At 41.5% G+C, this 19,120-nt stretch overlaps 1 protein-coding gene across 2 annotated transcripts in view; it reads right to left on the reverse strand.

Annotated features, from left to right (window-relative positions):
* Positions 1-19,120, reverse strand: part of RRAGD (Ras related GTP binding D) — a 49,292-nt gene that overhangs the window by 9,562 nt on the left and 20,610 nt on the right. Inside the window, exons 3-7 of one of the 2 annotated variants that reach the window (XM_064288959.1) lie at positions 17,116-17,190; positions 9,751-9,950; positions 8,405-8,519; positions 7,083-7,225; positions 2,500-2,648 (exon numbers count right to left, since the gene is read on the reverse strand). In XM_064288959.1, coding sequence (XP_064145029.1) covers positions 2,500-2,648; positions 7,083-7,225; positions 8,405-8,519; positions 9,751-9,950; positions 17,116-17,190 — 682 coding nt within the window. The remainder of the gene's footprint in view (positions 1-2,499; positions 2,649-7,082; positions 7,226-8,404; positions 8,520-9,750; positions 9,951-17,115; positions 17,191-19,120) is intronic. The other variant, XM_064288960.1, reaches the window with a different exon arrangement.

The raw sequence follows: 19,120 nt of genomic DNA on the forward strand, positions 1-19,120 counted from the left end.
AAGAAAAAGATATGCTGGCTTAGCTAAAGGAAGTTGGCTCAATGAGAAGGGTGCAATTAAATACTAGCTTGGGAAAATTTCAGAGATAAATCTGAACTTACTCATCTTTGCACATCTGAAAATATAGCAGTAATCTTGCCGCATTTGAAGTCTTAAGGGTAAAAAAAGTAAAAGTTCACAGCTTAGGTTTTCAAAGGAAGTTAGCATTCATAAAAAGTGTTTTCTATTTGCACCCTTCTGTTAAAGGCAGTGGAAAATGCAAAGACAGAGACATGAGCAAAATAAACACTATCTTCACCACCACTCACAGTGAATGCAGTCCCACATCCTTCTCTGGAGCTATACGTTAAAAACACCCTGGGAACTTCAAAAAAAAAAAAAAAATCAGCAAAGCCAAGGCCTTCTCCCAGAAATTCTAATTGCTTAGAGCAAGGCCCAGCTATCCGTGCTTTTTAACCCGCCTCCCTCCCAAGGTGCCTGTAATATGCCGTCAAGACCAAGAACCCCACATCTGCATTCCATCGTCTCCTTTCTGCCAAAGCAGCCACGGACAGCATCAATGAAACTCAGGATGAGAGCAGGACGAGAAACAGCTAATTAACAAACCTTGATTATCACTACCAACAGGACTCAACAACACTTGCGATTAAAGCAACAACAACAAAATCAAACTACTCTTGCATTTACAAACATTAGGTTCTTTTTAAAGACAACTACATTATAGCTGCCAACGCGCCTCATGCTCAGCCAGCAGCCCTCTGTCAGTGAGGTTTGCTTGTTGCTATAATGCTGAACAGGTTTTAGTTGAGCTTCCAGACTAAGCTGGACTAGGAAGAAAGGCCTGGTGATTGACTTCTGAAAACCAGCCAATAAGAACATTATGGATCACAATGGTTTGATTCACAACTGATCATGCAGATGGAGCAGGACCGGCAGTGTTTCATTTCATCATGCAGGGGGTTGCCATTAGTCAGGCATAAATTTGATAGCAGCTAACAACAACAACACATGAGAGTTTCATCTCAGTCTGCCAGGGGACTTCCCAGTTTTAGCACTGGACGTCCCCCATCCCAGGAACTCCCCAGTAATGGTCACCCTAAATAGCACAAGTTTAAAATGATGCCCACTTACTTACATTTCTTAGTTACAATACTAAATATATATTAAATACAATATTAAATATAATACCTAGGTTTCTAGCTACCTTACTAAATACTACAAAATCTGCCTATCCCCAAAGATGACCCACACCACCACCCACCCACCCATTGCCATCCAGTCGATTCTGACTCATAGTGACACTATAGGACAAAGTAGAACTGTCCCATAGGGTTTCCAAGGAGTAGCTGGTGGATTCAAACTGCCAACCTTTTGGTTAGGAGATGAACATCTAACTACTGCGCTGTGGAATCTACCAAAGATCCCAAGGACAAATTCCTGCTTACATTTAATTGTATAATCACTGATGCATGATAAAATTAGTAGACAAAAGTTTGTGGAGAAGCAGGATTTTCATAGTTTCAAAAATATTTATTAACTACAAAGGGAAAGATAAAAACTTTTCAGCAGAAAAGCCCTGCAGACATTATGTTAACTAAGTGGTCATGGTTAACATCACCAGCAATGCCATGTCAACATCATGAAACTCCCTGATACGATGCACTGAGAAGGGGTTTCCATGGGGTTTCCAAGGCTGAAATCTTTACAGAAGCAGATTGTCACATCTTTTTCCTGCTCATGGGTTCAATCCATTGACCTTTCAGTTAGCAGCTGAGTCTTTAAACACTGTGCCACCAGGGCTCCTACTGTGTAGACAGTAGGTAGAAAATAAGGGTATCTCGACACAAAGGCCACAGGTTTGGTTTTTTTGGGTTTTATGAGGTTAATTGCTTGTTTTAAAATCAAACTATATTTGGCCCTAAAATTATGTGAAGTCATTAAGTATACTCATTTTTACTTTTTCGGAATCATGATGCTATATATCCCTGTGTTTTTTCAGGACTTATGAGTATATGAAAGCGGAACAGTAGGTACATACCGTCTAAGTTTAATGCTGTATGAGTTCTGTCGTCCTCTCTTTTGGTGGGGAGAACAAATGGTCACAAGAGTTACCAAACGCCTTCTTATGGGCCAAGAGGGAGAACTCCACCCTCAGGGTAGGTTCAGGGAGTCCTCTCCTTATAAAGAGACTTTATTGCTAAGAGTCGGAATCCACTCAACAGCACACAACAATATTCACCCACATAAAATCTAAGGCCCCTGGGAGAACCACTTAGTTCTACTTCCGCCACATCACAGCTGCACCACTAGAGGGCAGGCTGGTTCACTTAGACCAGAAGTCAGCGGCCCCCTCAGGCTGCCCGTCTGCTAAGGAGGCCTATGACAAAAGTCTGGAAGCTGCAAGGACCATACTGTGTTGTCCATCCACATTCAACAAGCAATAAAAACAGTATTATGCTAAACTGAAATGTTTCTTTTAAATCACAAACAAAAAATTACCTTTTCTTTCAAAGCTCTCCTCTCTGACAAAGCAAACAAGAGCCAGGAACTTTGTCACTTCTTTTAAATAAAGAACTGTTGTATTATTCAGTTTAATAATGGCTGTTGATTCCTTGTCATAGGGGGTTCCAGCTCCATCTTCTTTGAGGCTGAATGGGGACAGAAACCAAAATGTATTTGACTACTGAGAAAGGACATATTATAACCCAGTGATAGAGACCATCTTTCACACACAGAATGATAATCGTAATGGTAAGTAGTTACAGTGACTTTCAGCAAAAGATCTCAGAAACACAATCACAAGAACGTAAACAGTGTATGAAAGTCACTTTCCTAATAGCACAATGAGTGGCTATTTCCACAGCTGAGCAACTGTCCAGGCACCTGAGGAACACAGGTGAGGAACAGAAGTTAACTCTTCTCCCCTCTGTGGTCCACAGGACTTCTTGTTTGCTCCTAATAAACAGCCTGTCAGAAGCATGGTCTGATGAAAAAGAGGTGCTGAAGAACTGTTCCAAATAAAGGGAGCTTATTAAGAGACACAAAAGGAGCCCTGGTGGGGCAATGTTAAGTACTTAGCTGCTAACCTAGGGGTCAGTGGTTCAAGCCCACCATCAGCTCTGCAGGAGAAAAAACTTGGTGATCTGCTCCCATAAAGATTAATCACAGCCTGCGAAACCCTATGGGACAGTTCTACTCCGTCATATAGGGTTGCTATGAGTTGGAATCGACTCAATGGTGCACACGCACACACACACAGAGACATGAAAGCCAAAATCCTGGAATGGACAGGGATCTGCCCGAAATGCAAGCCAGACTTAGAAGATGCTAATGTCAGAAGGATCCTGGCTGAAAGCAGAGTACACCAGAAAGATGTTTACCTGTGTTCTATTGACTATGCTAAGGCATTCGACTGTGTGGATCATAACAAATTATGGATAATATTACAGAGAATGGGAATTCTGGAACTCTTAATTGTGCTCATGAGGAATCTGTACATGGATCAAGAGGTAGTCGTTAGAACAGAACGAGGAGATACTGCATGGTTTAAAGTCAGGAAAGCTGTGTGTCTAGGTTGTACCCTTTCACTGTACCTGTTCACTCTGTATGCTGAGCAAATAATACGAGAAGCTGGACTATATGAAGAACGAGGCATCAGGATTGGAGGAAGGCTAACAACCTACGTTATACAAATGACACAACTCCGCTTGCTGAAAGTGAAAAGGACTTGAACCACTTACTGATGAAGATCAAAGGCTACAGCCTTCACTATGAATTACACCTCAACAAAAAGAAAACAAAAATCCTCACAACTGGATCAATAAGCAATATCATGATAAATGGAGAAAATACTGAAGTTGTTAAGTATTTCATTTTACTTAGATCCATTATCAACACCTATGGAAGCAGCAGTCAAGAAATCAAACGACGTACTGCATTGGGCAAATCTAACGCAAAAGACCTCTTTGAAGTGTTCAGAAGCAAAGACGTCACATACTTTGGACATATTATTGGGAGAGACCAGTCCCTGGAGGAGGACATCACGCTTGGTAAAGTAGATGGTAGCAAAAAAGAGGAAGACCCTCAACAAGGAAGACTGATGCAGTGGTTCCAACAATGACCTCAAACATAGCAGCAATTATGAGGTTGGTGCAGAAACGGGCAATATTTCGTTCTGTAGTAAACAGGGTTGCTAGGAGTCGGAACTGACTCGACAGCACCTAACAACACCAACAAGTTTATGAAAAATTAACTACAAATTTGACTAAACAGGAATTGATGCCAAACCTTACCAACGCAGTATAATAATTCAGCTGGTGCCAAACCTTATCACCTTCACATAATAAGAGTTGTTGCTGCTGTTGTCAGTTGCTGTCAAGTTGATTCTGACTCATGACGACCCCAGTGTTAAGCAGTACAACAGCACTCCACAGGGTTTTAAAGCTGTGATCTTTCAGAAGCAGACTGCCAGGTCTGTCTTCCAAGGCGGCTCTGTGCAGGTTAGAATCATCAACCTTTTGGCTACCGGTTGAGCGCTTGATCATTTGTGCCACCCAGGGACTCCATAATAAGCACTTACTACATGACAGGCACCACCTTAGTCCTTACTGTGCATTGTTAGGCGTAAGAATCCTCTAAGTTAGGTACTGAGGAAACTGAGGCCGAAGGAGATAATATAAGTTCATGATCGGGGTAGAGCCAGGATCTTTTGATGAGCAGCCCAGTGTAAAATACTTTCAAAAGTAGATGTCTACGTTTCCTTTAAAATACTCTACAATACAAGCATTTCATTAAGTCTGTCTTGCCACCCTTCCCCCCGCCCCCATTATGGAAGGTGACAGTCTACAAAGTGATGAAAACAGATGACAACGGAACCTATTTTAAAGTGTGTGTGTACAGCTGACCAGCTCCAGCAGAACCTTGCCTGACATTCCCGAGCAGACCCGAGGCACCAGGTCACCTCTTCTTGGGACTGCTTGTCTCCACTGAGTAGCTGGGCAAGGGCAGCAACATGGGCAATTACAAGGCCACCTGCTTCCTGGCTGCCCAGTGAGAGTCCCAGGCTCTACACACATTCGTGACCCGCCCCCTCCTGGTTAACTGAGCTGGCTCATTGTCACTGCAGCAAAGCATCCGATGAAACCCAGAGCCACACCCCACTTGTGACCCAGACTGGTTCTGACTGAGCCCAGTACGTTCTCAGGCACACTACACTCTACCACAGGAAAATAATTTGACAGCAGAGCCCAGCTTCCTCCTCCTTCCAGCCCCTCTGGGCTCCCCATGTTTGTTTTAGCTGGGTAAGAGTAACTCTGATTAGCATCATTTACATGAACAACTTACCACTTATGTCTAATTACCATATGGCACAACAATGATTATGCATATCGTTAAATATGTGCCAGATTAATTGTGTTGCTCACTGTATTTGATTACAACAGCAATCTTGGGTGTAATCAGGGTACATTCAGCTTCCATGACGATCTCAAGGTCATCTAGTTACTGTTTAAAAATAATAGAATACTACCGGGCAGTATTCTTGGGAAATAAAGTCTACTTCTAAAGCCAGATGTTAATAACAATAATGGTAGCTACATTTATCCAAGGTCTACAACATTATGAGCCTGATGATATTTCAACCTCACTATAATCCTATGAGCTAAGTATCACTTTCCTATTTCGTACATGAAGGGACTTAAATGACTTGCCTATGGTCACAGCCAGAACTGGGATTCACACTCAGATCTGTTGGTCTTTCCTCTTGGCCAAGTAAATGGAGGGAGGGCACGAAGGAAATGGGCACATGGGCCTCATAGCTGAGAATGACTTTCACACGCTTGTACGACACTCTGGATTAGTAAGGTCACACCACATATACCAAATATTCACTTGGGAAGGTTACAAAAGTATGTTGTGCGTATGCACACACAACCACACAGGAATTCATTTCTTCCTCTATTACCTACATTTATTTTGAGCGCCTGGGCTGGACTTCATGTGAATCTGTCTGCCCTGCCCTCAGCAAGAAAAGCAGGAGCTAAGAGTTAACAGAGAGAATCTGAACTGAGTGGGCAAAAGGTTTTCACACAGTGAAACAGAGAAATGGCGAGACGGAAACTCTCAGCAGCAGCTGAGAAAAGAGGGAGGGTGTCAAGCTGTGTACAGCAGTTCCTAGCCAGTGAGTAAAGAGGAAGGTGAGCAAAGGGAACAAGAGCTCTGGTGGACTTTTTAAGGGGACATTTACAAAACCTTTACCTCATCCATGATTTGATGACAATGTAAGGTCCAATACAAATAGACAGCACCATCTTGACGTCCGAGTAAGATAGACAAACACAAACTAGTTCATACCCATTCACTCTGCACCACAGCTGTAGAATTGTGTCTATGACTGGTAACAATCAAATTTCTCTACTCCTTGTTTATTTTGTATTATTTTAAATGTACATAAAGTTCTGTTTTCTAGGAAAGTAATGAGACCATAACAATAAATAATAATAAACAGGTAATGTTGTTTGCTTGGTTTTATAATTCTCTCTGCTGCCCATAATAGAAGACAACCAAAAGTATATATTAAAAACAAAACCCAGCAGCTAATTCCTGTAACAAAGAGGATAATAATTAACTGTTGCTAATATATTTATTTACAGTTCAAAGATCCTATTGGTCTCTCCCAAATGTATGACACTATATGTTGGCAGATTTTTCAGTAGCGGGGCCAGGAATCAGCTTGACCTGAGTTCAAGTTCTAGTTTCATCCCTTATTGACAGTGTGAGCTGAAATTAGAAACTTAACTACTCTGAGCCTCAGTTCCTCCATCTGTAAAATGGGAATAGTAATTCCTACCTCGTGGAATAGTTGAGAATTAAATAATATAATGCATGCAATGAGATTATTAGCACAATGCCAGGCATTTGTTGAATAATTATTGTTGCTGCACATCAAATGGTATTGCTATTTATAGATCTTGGTCATTTAAAACAAAGGTATTAAAAGCTCATACGTGAATGCAACACTGTCTTAAAGGTAATGAAAGAGAAGTATGGGTTGACTGTGTGACCTTTAAGAATGTTTTACTTACCCATAAATACAAGAGATGTCGATAACCACGTCTATCATATCACAGCACAGCTCATAGGTTTGCATATCCACCGGGGTACTATCAGTTGCGATATAAATTTTACTGACCACATCAAATAGAAATGCCTTTTCAATCCCAGAATTCTGAAACAAAAAGAAGATGCTGCCTTACAGTAACAGCTGATTTCAAACATCATAGTTAGATAAAATTATATGCCATCCTCAATGTAAAATTGCATCACTAAAAATTTAAGTTGTGGCACTTCATTACATCTTAAACTTCATAGTCATAAACTTCTTAACAATGGAACTGCATCAGAAACGAAAAGTAGAAGTTAATTACTGTAAATCATTAACTTTAAGTAAACAAATTGGGCAGTGTTTCTCAACTCCTAGAGGTGTACCTGTAGTACAGAAAAAGCCAAGTAACAAAACTAACCAACATAGTATTATACACCAAAAAAAGTGCATTTTATCAACTGTAAATTAAAAAAAAAAATTTTTAAAATCTAAACAAACAAAAAGCCCACTGCCATCGAGTCGATTCCGACTCATAGCAGCTCTAGGGGAGAGAGTAGAACTGCCCCATACATTTTCCAAGGAGCTGCTGGCAGATTTGAACTAACGACCTTCTGGTTAGCAGCTAAACTCTAAAAAAAACAAACTAACCCCAAACTGTGCAGTGACAGGGCCAATGTGAGTCCAATTAATAGGTCTCCTAAAGTGACCCTGCTCACCTGCAACTCTGCAGAGTCTGCCTGGAGCTGGTGGTTTGTAGGACTCATTCAGCACATTCTTCATATGGTGTTTGTTAAACAAATAAAAATATATTTAACAATATATGACCTATTGCCAAAATCAAGTTTTATGCCGCCTATCTTAGAGCTCTATCAATACTGAATGATCACCTACAGCTTGAATAAATACTCCAACTCTACCAGTGAAACACAGGAGTGAAAATTTAAGGGACGCAAAACAGTATCTATGAGCGCCTCTATGCTCACTGCACTGAGGGCTGCCAGAGGCACAGGTCAGGCTGGTGGGCAGGCAGGAGTGGGGATCACCTCTGAGGAAGCGGCACGGCGGGGTGGCCTAGCACACTCTGCAGGGTAAAAGTACAGTGAGAAAAGTCACTGCCTCTCAAGATATTTGCAAAATTGAAGTTTGCCAATTAAAAAAAAAAAAAAATCAAAGGGTAATCTTCAAAAGTAACACTCAAGTGACCTTGAATTGCAATAAGCATGAGCAGAAGTAAGTAGATTTTTTTTACTCTTGCAACGTCATTCTCAAATTCTGCAAAACATAGGCATATTATGTACTTACTGAGATAAAGATGTTTAGCAAATTCTCCAGGGTTGGGAGTTGTGGGATCAGTTTCTGGACTACTTTGCTAAAAGCTTCAAATATCGAATGATCATAGATGCTTGTCAGATAAAAGCTGAAAGAGGAAACAATATTTCATCACGTTTTCCTTTTGACTGAGGACTAGATTGCTTAGGCTATGTTGTAACACCAGTAACCTGTCTTCAGTATCTACAGTTCTAACACGCACTTTCTATTCCTTCAAATTAAAAATGACCTCTGTAAAAAAATGAGCAAGCCACCCTACTCCACCTTCAAAAATCAAGAACTATGGCTCTTCTTGCCTGCTGACTGGCTGGATTAGAAGGCTTACAAATGCAGCAGTACGTGCCCATACCATCTTCCTCAGATTCTGCAAGACAATCATTTTTACACACTCCTGCCAGGTTGTCCAAGGAGCCTTGGTGGTGCAACAGTTAAGCACTCAGCTGTGAACTGAAAGGCCAGCAGTTCAAACTGGTGGGAGAAGAAAGGCCTGGCGATTTGCTGCTGTGAGATTATAGCCTAGAAAACCCTATGTGGCGGTTCTGCTCTGTCATATGGGATCACGATGAGTTGAAAATCGACTCGGTAGCATACAACCACAGACAACATTAGCGTGTCCAGTTAGTAGCTATCATATTAGGGATACTGAAACATCTCATTTTTTCATTCTCTGATGTGCAAAATGAATGATGCATGTACCACCACACTAAAAATGACTGCAAAGTGGTTTTCCTCTGTGGACATCTCTGTTTGAATTATTTTCAGAATACTCCTCTACTTATGATTATACCTGCTGCTGTCCAGTAGATTCCAACTCATGAAGACCCCATGTGTCACAGAGTAGAACTGTTCATAGGGTTTTCTTGGCTATAATCTTTATAGAAACAGATCACCAGGCCTTTCTTCCAAGCCACTCTGGGTGGGTTTGAACTGCCAACATTTCAGTTCCTAGTTAAGCACAAACTGCACCACCCAGGGAGCCATTTTTGATTATAGATACTATCATATTTATGAAGAACTGAAAACTTCAACATCTATTAATTTATTGGATTATGTCCAGGGTTTTATGTTATGTGCTTCATACTTGAGGGGGGAGAATCTTAGCTTTGACCATATGCTTAAACAAAAACACTACTTTTACCAACGATTAGAATAAGCACATTCAAAGCTTGCTTTTCCCAAATCCTATCCCAATGTCTACAGCACAAAATAGGGTGAACGGGTAAATGACTGCACATGCCAAGCCAGTCATGGTGACTTTGGACCCCAAACCTGCTTTTTTCCATCTAATACTGAGACCTCAGCACGGTTTCTGTTCTCACCTGAGGTGAATTTTTTCTAATCCAGCATCTGCAAGGTCATCATTTGCCCTCTGGTGAATATCTCTTTGGGTTTCAATTTTGTGGTCATCTGACAAGCCATCCACTTTATGAATAAACACCTCAAAGTTGATGTCGGTGTTGACTTTGTAGGCCCTGGTCACCGTGAGGTGGAGCCTGGCCAAGGCTTCCATGTAATCGTCCTAGGAACAAAGACGCACCCTGTTAGTGCAGGCGCCAGAAAAAGTGGCTTGGCTTCCTGAAGCCTTCTAAACTGCCTTCCATATATACACCCTTATCTCTGGAAACTACATGAGTACAACCCCAAAAATATTTTGCAAAGGCCAAAATAATTCTATGGTTTCACAGAATTCAAATCTGAAAACTTAGGTTTTCTTAAAGACTAGTGAAAGGCAGCTGTAGAAGGGAATGTAAAATGATTCAGCCAGTGCAGAAAAGTTAGATTACTTTATGACCCAGCAATTCAACTCCTATATATACACCTAGAAGAAGAAAAGCTAGGTACTCAAACAAATATGTGTATATGCATGGACATAGCAGCACTACTCACAATAGCCAAAAGGCAGAAATCCCCCAAATGTCCATTAACTAATGAATGGATAAACAAAATGTGGCACATACATACAATGGAATATTACTAGCCATAAAAAGAATGAAGTACTGATACATGTTATAATATGGCTAGACCTCAAAAATATTTTAAGTGAAGGAAGCCAGCCACCTAAAAACATTGTAAGACTCCATTTATATGTAAGATCCAGAATAAGCCATTCATAGACACAGAATGCAGATTGGTGATTGCCAGGGGTTGAAGGGAGGGGAGATGGCGAGAAACTGCTTAATGGGTGAAGGGTTTTATTGTGGGGTGATGAAAATGTTTTGGATGTGAATGCACTAAATACCACTGAATTGTTCCTTTTAAATTGGCTAATTTTAAGTTATGTGAATTTCACCTCAATAATTTTTAAAAAATAAAAAGTTACGTAGCTGTAGGCAGTTGTGATTTAGGTTGATGACACTCATAACGACCAGAGTTACAGGTGTCTACATAGCTTGTCAAAAATTAGGGATTGTTGGTCATTGGGATTCATGAAGAAAAACTGGCCCCACAACACCTAGGACCTCCCTGGGATCATTCTTCCCAGCTTTCCAAGACTCTTGGTAAACTGAGATCAACAACAAGAGATAGAGACACGATATGGGTCACTGGGCAGAGGGGGAAGGAACCACTAGGAAAAAAGTTGAGAATCAGTGGTCTAGAGTAGAGGTCAGTAAACCTTGGCCCATGGGCCAAATTTGGTCCACTGCCCATTTTTTGTAGATAAAGTTTTATTGGAACACAGTCATACTCATTTGATTATGTATTGTCTATGGCTGCTCTCATGCTACAACAGCAGAGCTGAGTAGTTTTCCTCTGTGGAAACTCCTCAGAGATAGTAGTTTGCAAAGCCTAAAATATTTACCATCTGGTCCTTTACAGAAAAATGTTGTCAACCCTTGGTCCAAAGTAATTTTCCTAAATTACACAATACACAAAGTAATTGCCCTTTACAGAAAAATGTTGTCAACCCCTGGTCCAAAGTAACTGCCCTAAATTACACAATACACCATTCCAACTCCTACATATGACATGGGGTCGCTATGAATTGGCATCAATTTGGTGGCAACCAACAACATACAACACTCAACACCTACATAATAATAAAAGGGACATCTGTGTATCCATCTCTCAGTCTAAGAAATAAAACAGTAGACGCTGAAACCCAGTGTTTCCCCCCATTCTCCCAGCCCACCTTATTCCTCTACCTGCCCTCCACAGGCAACCACCGTGCTAAGTTTAGTATTTACTCCCACTCATCTCTTCATACATTTGATACATACATACATACCCCTAAACAACATACAGAATTCACTGAGATCATTTTAAAATTTATAGAAGAATCAAGCTGCCCCAAATCAATTTTATAATTTGCCTTTTTCTCTCAACTTTATGTCAGTGAGATTCACCTATAATGAACTACCTAACTCCAGTGCATAATTCCTTTTAACTGCTCTACCAATTATGTATTAGTATAAACAATGATAATGTGGACAGTCTCATGCACATGTTTGTGCCTGTTTGTGAGTTTTCCGGGGCTTGCACTGAGGGCAAGTTCACTCTGGTTTGAACCCCTGCTGATAATTTGCATTTCCAACAAGTTCCCAGATGATGCTAATGCTGCTGGTTAGGGACCAGTTCTGAGAACCACTAGTAAGTACAGCAGTGGTTCTAAAAATTTATTATACATGAGAGTCCTTGGGGATTGCCATAGTCATCTAGTGCTGCTGTAACAGAAGTACCACAAGTGGATGGTTTCAACAAACAGAAGTTTATTCTCTCACAGTCCAGTAGGCTAGAAGTCTGAATTCAGAGCACTGGCTCCAGGGGAAGGCTTTCCCTCTCTGTGGGATCTGAAGGAAAGTCTTTGTCATCCATCTTCCCTTGGTCAGGGAGCATCTCAGCACAGGAACCTCAGGTCCAAAGGATGCGCTCTGCTCCTAAACCTGTTTTCTTGGTGTTATGAGGTCTCCATGTCTCTCTGCTTGCTTCTCTTTTATATCTCAAAAGAGATTGGCTTAAGACACTATCTAATCTTATAGATCACATCAATATAACTGCCGCTAATCCACTTTATTATATCATAGTAATAGGATTTACAACTTACAGGAAAATCACATAAAATGGTGGACAATCGTACAATACCGAGAATCATGGCCCAGCTAAGTTGACAGATATTTTGGGAGGACACAATTCAATCCATGACAGGGATCTTGTTAAAATGTAGATTCTGATTCAGGATATCTGGGGTGGAAATGCAAATCCTCCCCAGGGGTTGAAACCAGAACGAGGCCTGGCTGGGTCATAGGTATGCACACCTTCAACTTGAATATACAGTGTTATAGAGTGCCCCATGCTCCAGACACCCTCACCAATATATGGTGTTACCAGGTCTCTTAATTTTTTACTAGTTTGAAGGGTGTGGACAGGTTCTATTTTTATAGCCAAAAATAAAAGAGATTTATAAGACAGAACTTAAAGGACTTTTCATCACCCATTATGACTGTTGTTGTTAGGTGCTATCGAGTTGAGTTTTGACTCATGGTAACGCTATGTGATAGAGAAGAACGGCCCCAAAGGGCTTTCTAGGCTGTAATCTTTACAAAAAGGAGCCCTGGTGACAGTGATTAAAGTACTTGGCTGCTAACCAAAAGGCTGGTGACTCGAACCCACCAGCCGCTTCACAAGAAAAAGATGTGGCAGTCTGCTTCCTTAAAGATTTGCAGCCTTGGAAACCCTATGGGATGGTTCTATTCTGCCCTATATGGTCGCTATGAGTCAGAATCGACTCAAGGGCAGTGGGTTTGGTTTTAGCTTAATCTTTACGGAAGAAGCCCTGGTGACACCCAGCAGCTCTGTAGGAGGAAGACCTGGCAATCTGCTCCCACAAAGGTTACAGCCTAGGAAACCCTATGGAGCAGTTCTACTCTGCTATGTAGGGCTACTGAGTTGGAATTGACTTGATAGCACTCAACAGCAACAACAATCTTTACGGAAGCAGGTCACCAAGTCTTTCTCCTGTGGAGCCGCTGGCTGGGTTGGAACTGCCAACCTTTCAGTTACCAGCAGAGTGCTTAACCGTTGCACCACCAGGGCTCCTATTACGACTCTAAACCTGAACAAATACAGAAAGCCAATATAACAGGGGATTTTTTTTTTTTTGCATTCTTTCCCAAACTAAATAAATAAAAACTTATGCCTAGTCTCTAGACAAATCAAAACATTAAAGATAGTAATAGAAAAACATGAAGACAGGAAAAATAGCAAATGGAGTCTTCTCACCCTTCACACTCTGTCAAGAGTTGTTTACAATGAAAGGCAAATACTAGACATAGAGGCCAGCAGATTAAGTGTTTTAGAAGTAAAAATTCTAGATTAATGATTTGCAGCACTTTTTTAACACCTTAAAATATCTCAAAAACTAATGTTGCTACTGTATGCTTCCACACATATGAAATCCTAGAAAAGGCAAACAACAGTGACAGGAAGCCGATCAGTGGTTGCCTAGGAATGGGGGTTAAGGGGGCTGTCTCAGAAACACCACCAGCAGACTGTCTAGAGTAGTGGAAACATTCTACGCCCTGATTGTGGGGATGGTTACATGATGCATGTCGTGGATTGAATTACTTCCCCCCAAAATATGTGTCAACTTGGTTACACCACAATTCCCAGTATTGTGTGGTTGTCCTCCATTTTGTGATTTTCCTACATGTTATAAATCATAATTTCTGCCTGTGGTTAAAGAGGGTTAGGGTGGGATGTAACACCTTGCTCAGGTCACGACCCTAATCCAATGTAAAGGGAGTTTTCCTGGGGTGTGACCTGCACCATCTTTGATCTTACAAGAGATTAAAGGGAAGGAAGCAGAGAGTTGGGGACTTCATACCACCAAGAAAGAAACATCAGGAGCAGCGTGTATCCTTTGGACCCAAGGTTCCTGCTTGGAGAGGCTCCCAGTCCAGGGGAAGACTGATGAGAAGGAACTTCCCCCAGAGCCAACAGAGAGAGGGCCTTCCTCTAGAGCTGACACCCTTAGTTTGGACTGTGGCCTACTGGACCGTGAGAGAATAGATTTTTCTCTGTTGGAGCCATCCACCTGTCGTATTTCGGTTATGGCAGCACTAGATGACTAAGTGCATAAATGTCAAAACTCATTCAACTGTGCATGTAAATGGGTACATTTTACTGTATGTAAATTCTACTTAAACAAACAATTATTATTGCTTACATCTTAAACTGAAGAAGCGAGTTAAGGGGGCATGCCTGTGAGTGAAACAAACCAATGTGAAGACAGCATCGCCATCTCCAACAATCAGGAACTACTTCTCTGACCTCCCTGGCCAAGCATATAAAATCACCCCCACGGTCTGATTACCAATTGTCACAGATTGAATTTGTCCCAAAAATATGTGTATCAATTTGGTTAAGCCATGATTCCCAGTATTGTATGATTGTCCACCATCCTGTCATCTGATGTGATTTCCCTGTGTTGTAAATCCTATCACTATGATGTTAATGAGATGGGATTAGGGGCAGTTATGTTAATGAGGCAGGACTCAATCTACAAGATCAGATTGTGTCTCAAGCCAAACTCTTGAGATATAAAAGACAGAAGGGAACAGAGAGACAGGGGGACCTCATACCACCAAGAATGCAAAGCTAAGAGCAGAGTGCATCCTTTGGACCCGGGGTTCCTGCGTGGAGAATCTCCTTGATCGGGCAAGAATGATGACAAGGACCTTTGCCCAGAGTCAACAGAGAGAGAAAGCCTTCCCCTGAAGCTGGCACCCTTAATTTGGATTCTAGCCTACTAGACTGTGAGAGAATAAACTTCTGTGGTTAAAGCCAACCATTTGTGAAATTTTGTTACAGCAGCACCAGATGACTAAAACACCAACTACCTGATGAAGAGGTACATAGCTATAAGCACTCAAAAATGACATTAAAAGGAAGAGAGAAAAAAGGAATACTTGGTTTATTAGAGTAGAGGGACTGGAAATGATGTTTCCCATTTTGAAATGTCTGTATTTGTTATTATCTTCCAGGACAAATAAAAACAGAGGGGAAAATACTGCCTAGTGTTTACTTCAATATTAGATCTAGGAATTACTGGAAGGTCATAATCACTGACACGGGCCAAATTCTCTTTTGGATCCAAAGGCATATGTGGAAGGGCTTCAGGGGGCAGGGGTGGCCCTGGAGACTCTGTGGGGCATCAGGTCCCATGTTTCACTCAGGGAAAGTCACTCTGGATGTGCTTTCATTTTCTTCGCTTTCACAACCTTCTGTGAGGACATACTTTCTCCCTGGCGATATATTTATCTGGCAATCCTGTGATTATGAAGAATTCACAAGCAGAAAATAAAAATACGAGGTGTCAGACCAACAGAGCACTGCTTAGAAATAAAGCAAATGCCACTAAAGAGCTGCCTAGACGCTTCCCTACAGTTTGAATTTTTTTGGTGCTTGTAATCACATCACATAGATTCCTGCAAAAGAGATTTTTAAGTCTATTTCCGATAGAAAAATTTATTAGATAAGTTCTGAAACTGCTTATTGAGTTATTTGTTATTTTTGGTAAACGACAGACCTCAACAATGTATTTCCCACACTTTTTTTTTTTTTTTTCTAAGAATGCAGGTTCAAAAGAGGAAATTTCTCAGACCTTTCTATGCCCTGTAGCTTAATAAAGAAAACATATTTACCAACCCAAATTGAATGTCTGCTTTTCATGTTTAGGTGAAATTAAAACCAAATTACAGCTGCAATTTTAAAACAGGCAAGTATGCCTTATTTTAGCCACATTAGAGCCATATTACAAACACATGAGATAGATCTGCACTGGAAATTTGAATTCCATAAACATAAACTGCTACGCAAGCATAACATGGTATTTAGGTGAGTACTTACTAAGCCACTGTCTTGAAATGATGAATAATCTGTTTGGAATCTACTTACCCATGGGTAGGGCTGCTACTACCTAGTGCAACAACTATAGAAACGGGCAGCGTGTCTTGGGGAGAAAGATGGAACTTGGGAGAGACAGATGAGTGGCACAACCCGGAGCTCCCCTGCGAAACCACACACACTCCTGCTGCTCCCCTCGGGCTCCAAGCTCCCTAATTTATGGGCTGCCAGACGTGAAGCAGGAAGACTGGGGTATTGCCAAGGGCACAGATGGGCCAGAAAACAGGTCAGTACAAGTGGGACGGTCAGGAAAGCAGCTACCGACAGCAGACTATGGACCTGAGGCAGGTCCCTGCAAACACGCGCAACACACTCATTTCTGGATGGGCCACGATAGGAGAGTTAACTGCTTGTTGTAGAGCACCAGCAGAAGACCACATAGATCAGTCTCCTCAACACCCACCAAAGAAGAAAGAATCTCTTCTAACCATATGGTCATGCTTCCACAGCACACAGGATGTATATATACATCCATTCGTTTAGAACTGAAAGGCTTGGGAGAAAGTTTCATAATTGTATTAAACAGACCCCTAGCCCCCTGAATAATGTACTATCCACTCAGGCATGCGCAGTCGTCTCAGAGAATGGTTTTCCAAGTGTGGGTTCAGAACCATTACCACTAAAAGTCTCCATCACCCCTTCATCTGTAACACCACTGGTGTTCATGGAAGAGCTGTGAGTGCAGCTGAGGCAATGCCTGCCAGCAGGTGGCCAATCGGTCTCCTTGTAGGTCCACAGTTTCCAGGAAATGCCGTAACCTTCAGAGTGAATTTGGTGCATACCTGTTTGACCTGTTGTTCCCTTTTATTCCTCGTAGCTGGGCATGCCTTCAGGCTGGGGCATGCATGACAGACTTTCTAAGAGTACATAAGCACAGACAGGTTTAAGAGCACCAATATCCCAATTCTGCTACACGTAAACCAGTTGCCATCAAGCCGATTCTGACTCATGGCAGCCCTGTGTGTGTCATACTAGAACTGTGCTCCAGAGGGTTTTCAATGCCTGATTTTTCAGAAGGAGATCTCCAGGCCTTTCTTCCAAAGTACCTCTGGGTGGACTCAAAACTTCAACCTTGTGGTTGGCAGCCAAGTGAGTTAACCTTTGCACCACTCAAACTCCCTGCTACATGTGTGCTTTCATGATCAGTAGAGACCTACCACCTGTGGTCCTGCAGTTTCCCTTCTCCACCCTCTCTTCACACTTTACTAGACAAAGGCACACTCCTTAGCCTACTTGAATCTTACTCCAGTAGACACTGGCCTCTGGGTATAAAAAACCCCCTGTGTCCAAGAGACAATTCAGAATGCTGGACTGAGTACTGATAAAGTCAATCACTCTAATGACTGGGTAATAGGCTCTGCAAGACAAACCAACTTCCCCCGTAGGGTTTCTCCAAGGAGCAGCTAGTGGATTCGAACTGCTGGTTAGCAACTGAGCTCTCAACCACGTGCCACCAGGGTTAGACAAGGGTTTCCTAATTCTTTGCTTTCAACAAAGTTGGATGAGGGCCTAATCGGGACATCTGTTTTATAAAATATTTAAAAATAATTTTTCATGACAGGAAAACTGAAAAATTCGGAAATATAACTTGGAGGGAGTTTAAATAATTGAGCAAATACTATAAACAAAACTCATGGACATTCACCTGTTTATTTAGGTGAACAAAATTTCTCAGTGCTTACGTCTATACGAAAACAAAAATAGAACTGATGCCAAATCCTGTCTTATTCAAGCATGGACAAAATATCCATCTTACTAAGAGATATGTTTCCAATCAAATTTTACTTTTTATATTCAATAATCATCTATAAAACTGCAAAATACAGTTATGCTATCTTGTGTTCCAGTAATACTTTTAATAATTTGATTTAGAAGAAAAATGTTCACACTTAGAACTATTTGATCATAGGAAAAATAATAAACCTTTTAACGTGTAAATTTACATACATTTTTATTGCAGAGACCAATTACCGTTGCTGTCGAATCAATTTTGACTCATAGTGACTCTATAGGACAGAGTAGAACTGTCCCATAGAGTTTCCAAAGCTGTAATCTTTATGCAAGCAGACTGCCACATCTTTCTCCCAATGAGCGAGCGGCCGGTGGGTTTGAACTACCAACCTTTCAGTTAGCAGCCAAGCACTTAACCACTGTACCGCCAGGGCTCCTCCTGTTACAGAGAAGCTGTGATGTTTTATAGATGCTTTCCAGGTTATCAAAGGGGGGATGACATATATTTGCCGTCACGGCTAGCGTGATGCCCTCTATCCTGAGAGGTTTCCTATGTCTATGATTGGCTGAGATACAAATAGCTCCCTATGAGTTAGTTATGGAGTTCCGGTGGTACAGTGATTAAGAGCTTGGCTGCTAACCAAAAAGGTCAGCAGTTCGAATAAACCAGTTGCTCTTTGGAAACTCTATGGGGCAGTTCTACTCTGTCCTATGGGGTCACTATGAGTCAGAATCAACTCGATGGCAACAGGTTTGCTTTTGGCTTGGTAAGTGCCAGCTAAGGAGCCCTGGTTGTAATGGTTAAGGGCTCAGATGCTAACTGAAATGTTAATGGTTCAAACTCACCCAGAAGCTCCGCAGGAGGAAAGACCTGGTGATGAGCTTCCATAAAGATTATAGTCTAGGAAACCCTGTGGGGAAGTTCTACTCTGTTACATAAGGTCTCTATGAGTCGGAATCGACTTGACACGTACAACAAGGATCAGCTATTGTTCAGGGCTGAATGAAGCCTTTTCTCCTTACCAAAATCTGACAGTCCTGGCTGAGAAACACTTG

The sequence above is a fragment of the Loxodonta africana genome, chromosome 1 (assembly GCF_030014295.1).
Source record: "Loxodonta africana isolate mLoxAfr1 chromosome 1, mLoxAfr1.hap2, whole genome shotgun sequence".
Classification (NCBI taxonomy): domain Eukaryota; kingdom Metazoa; phylum Chordata; class Mammalia; order Proboscidea; family Elephantidae; genus Loxodonta; species Loxodonta africana.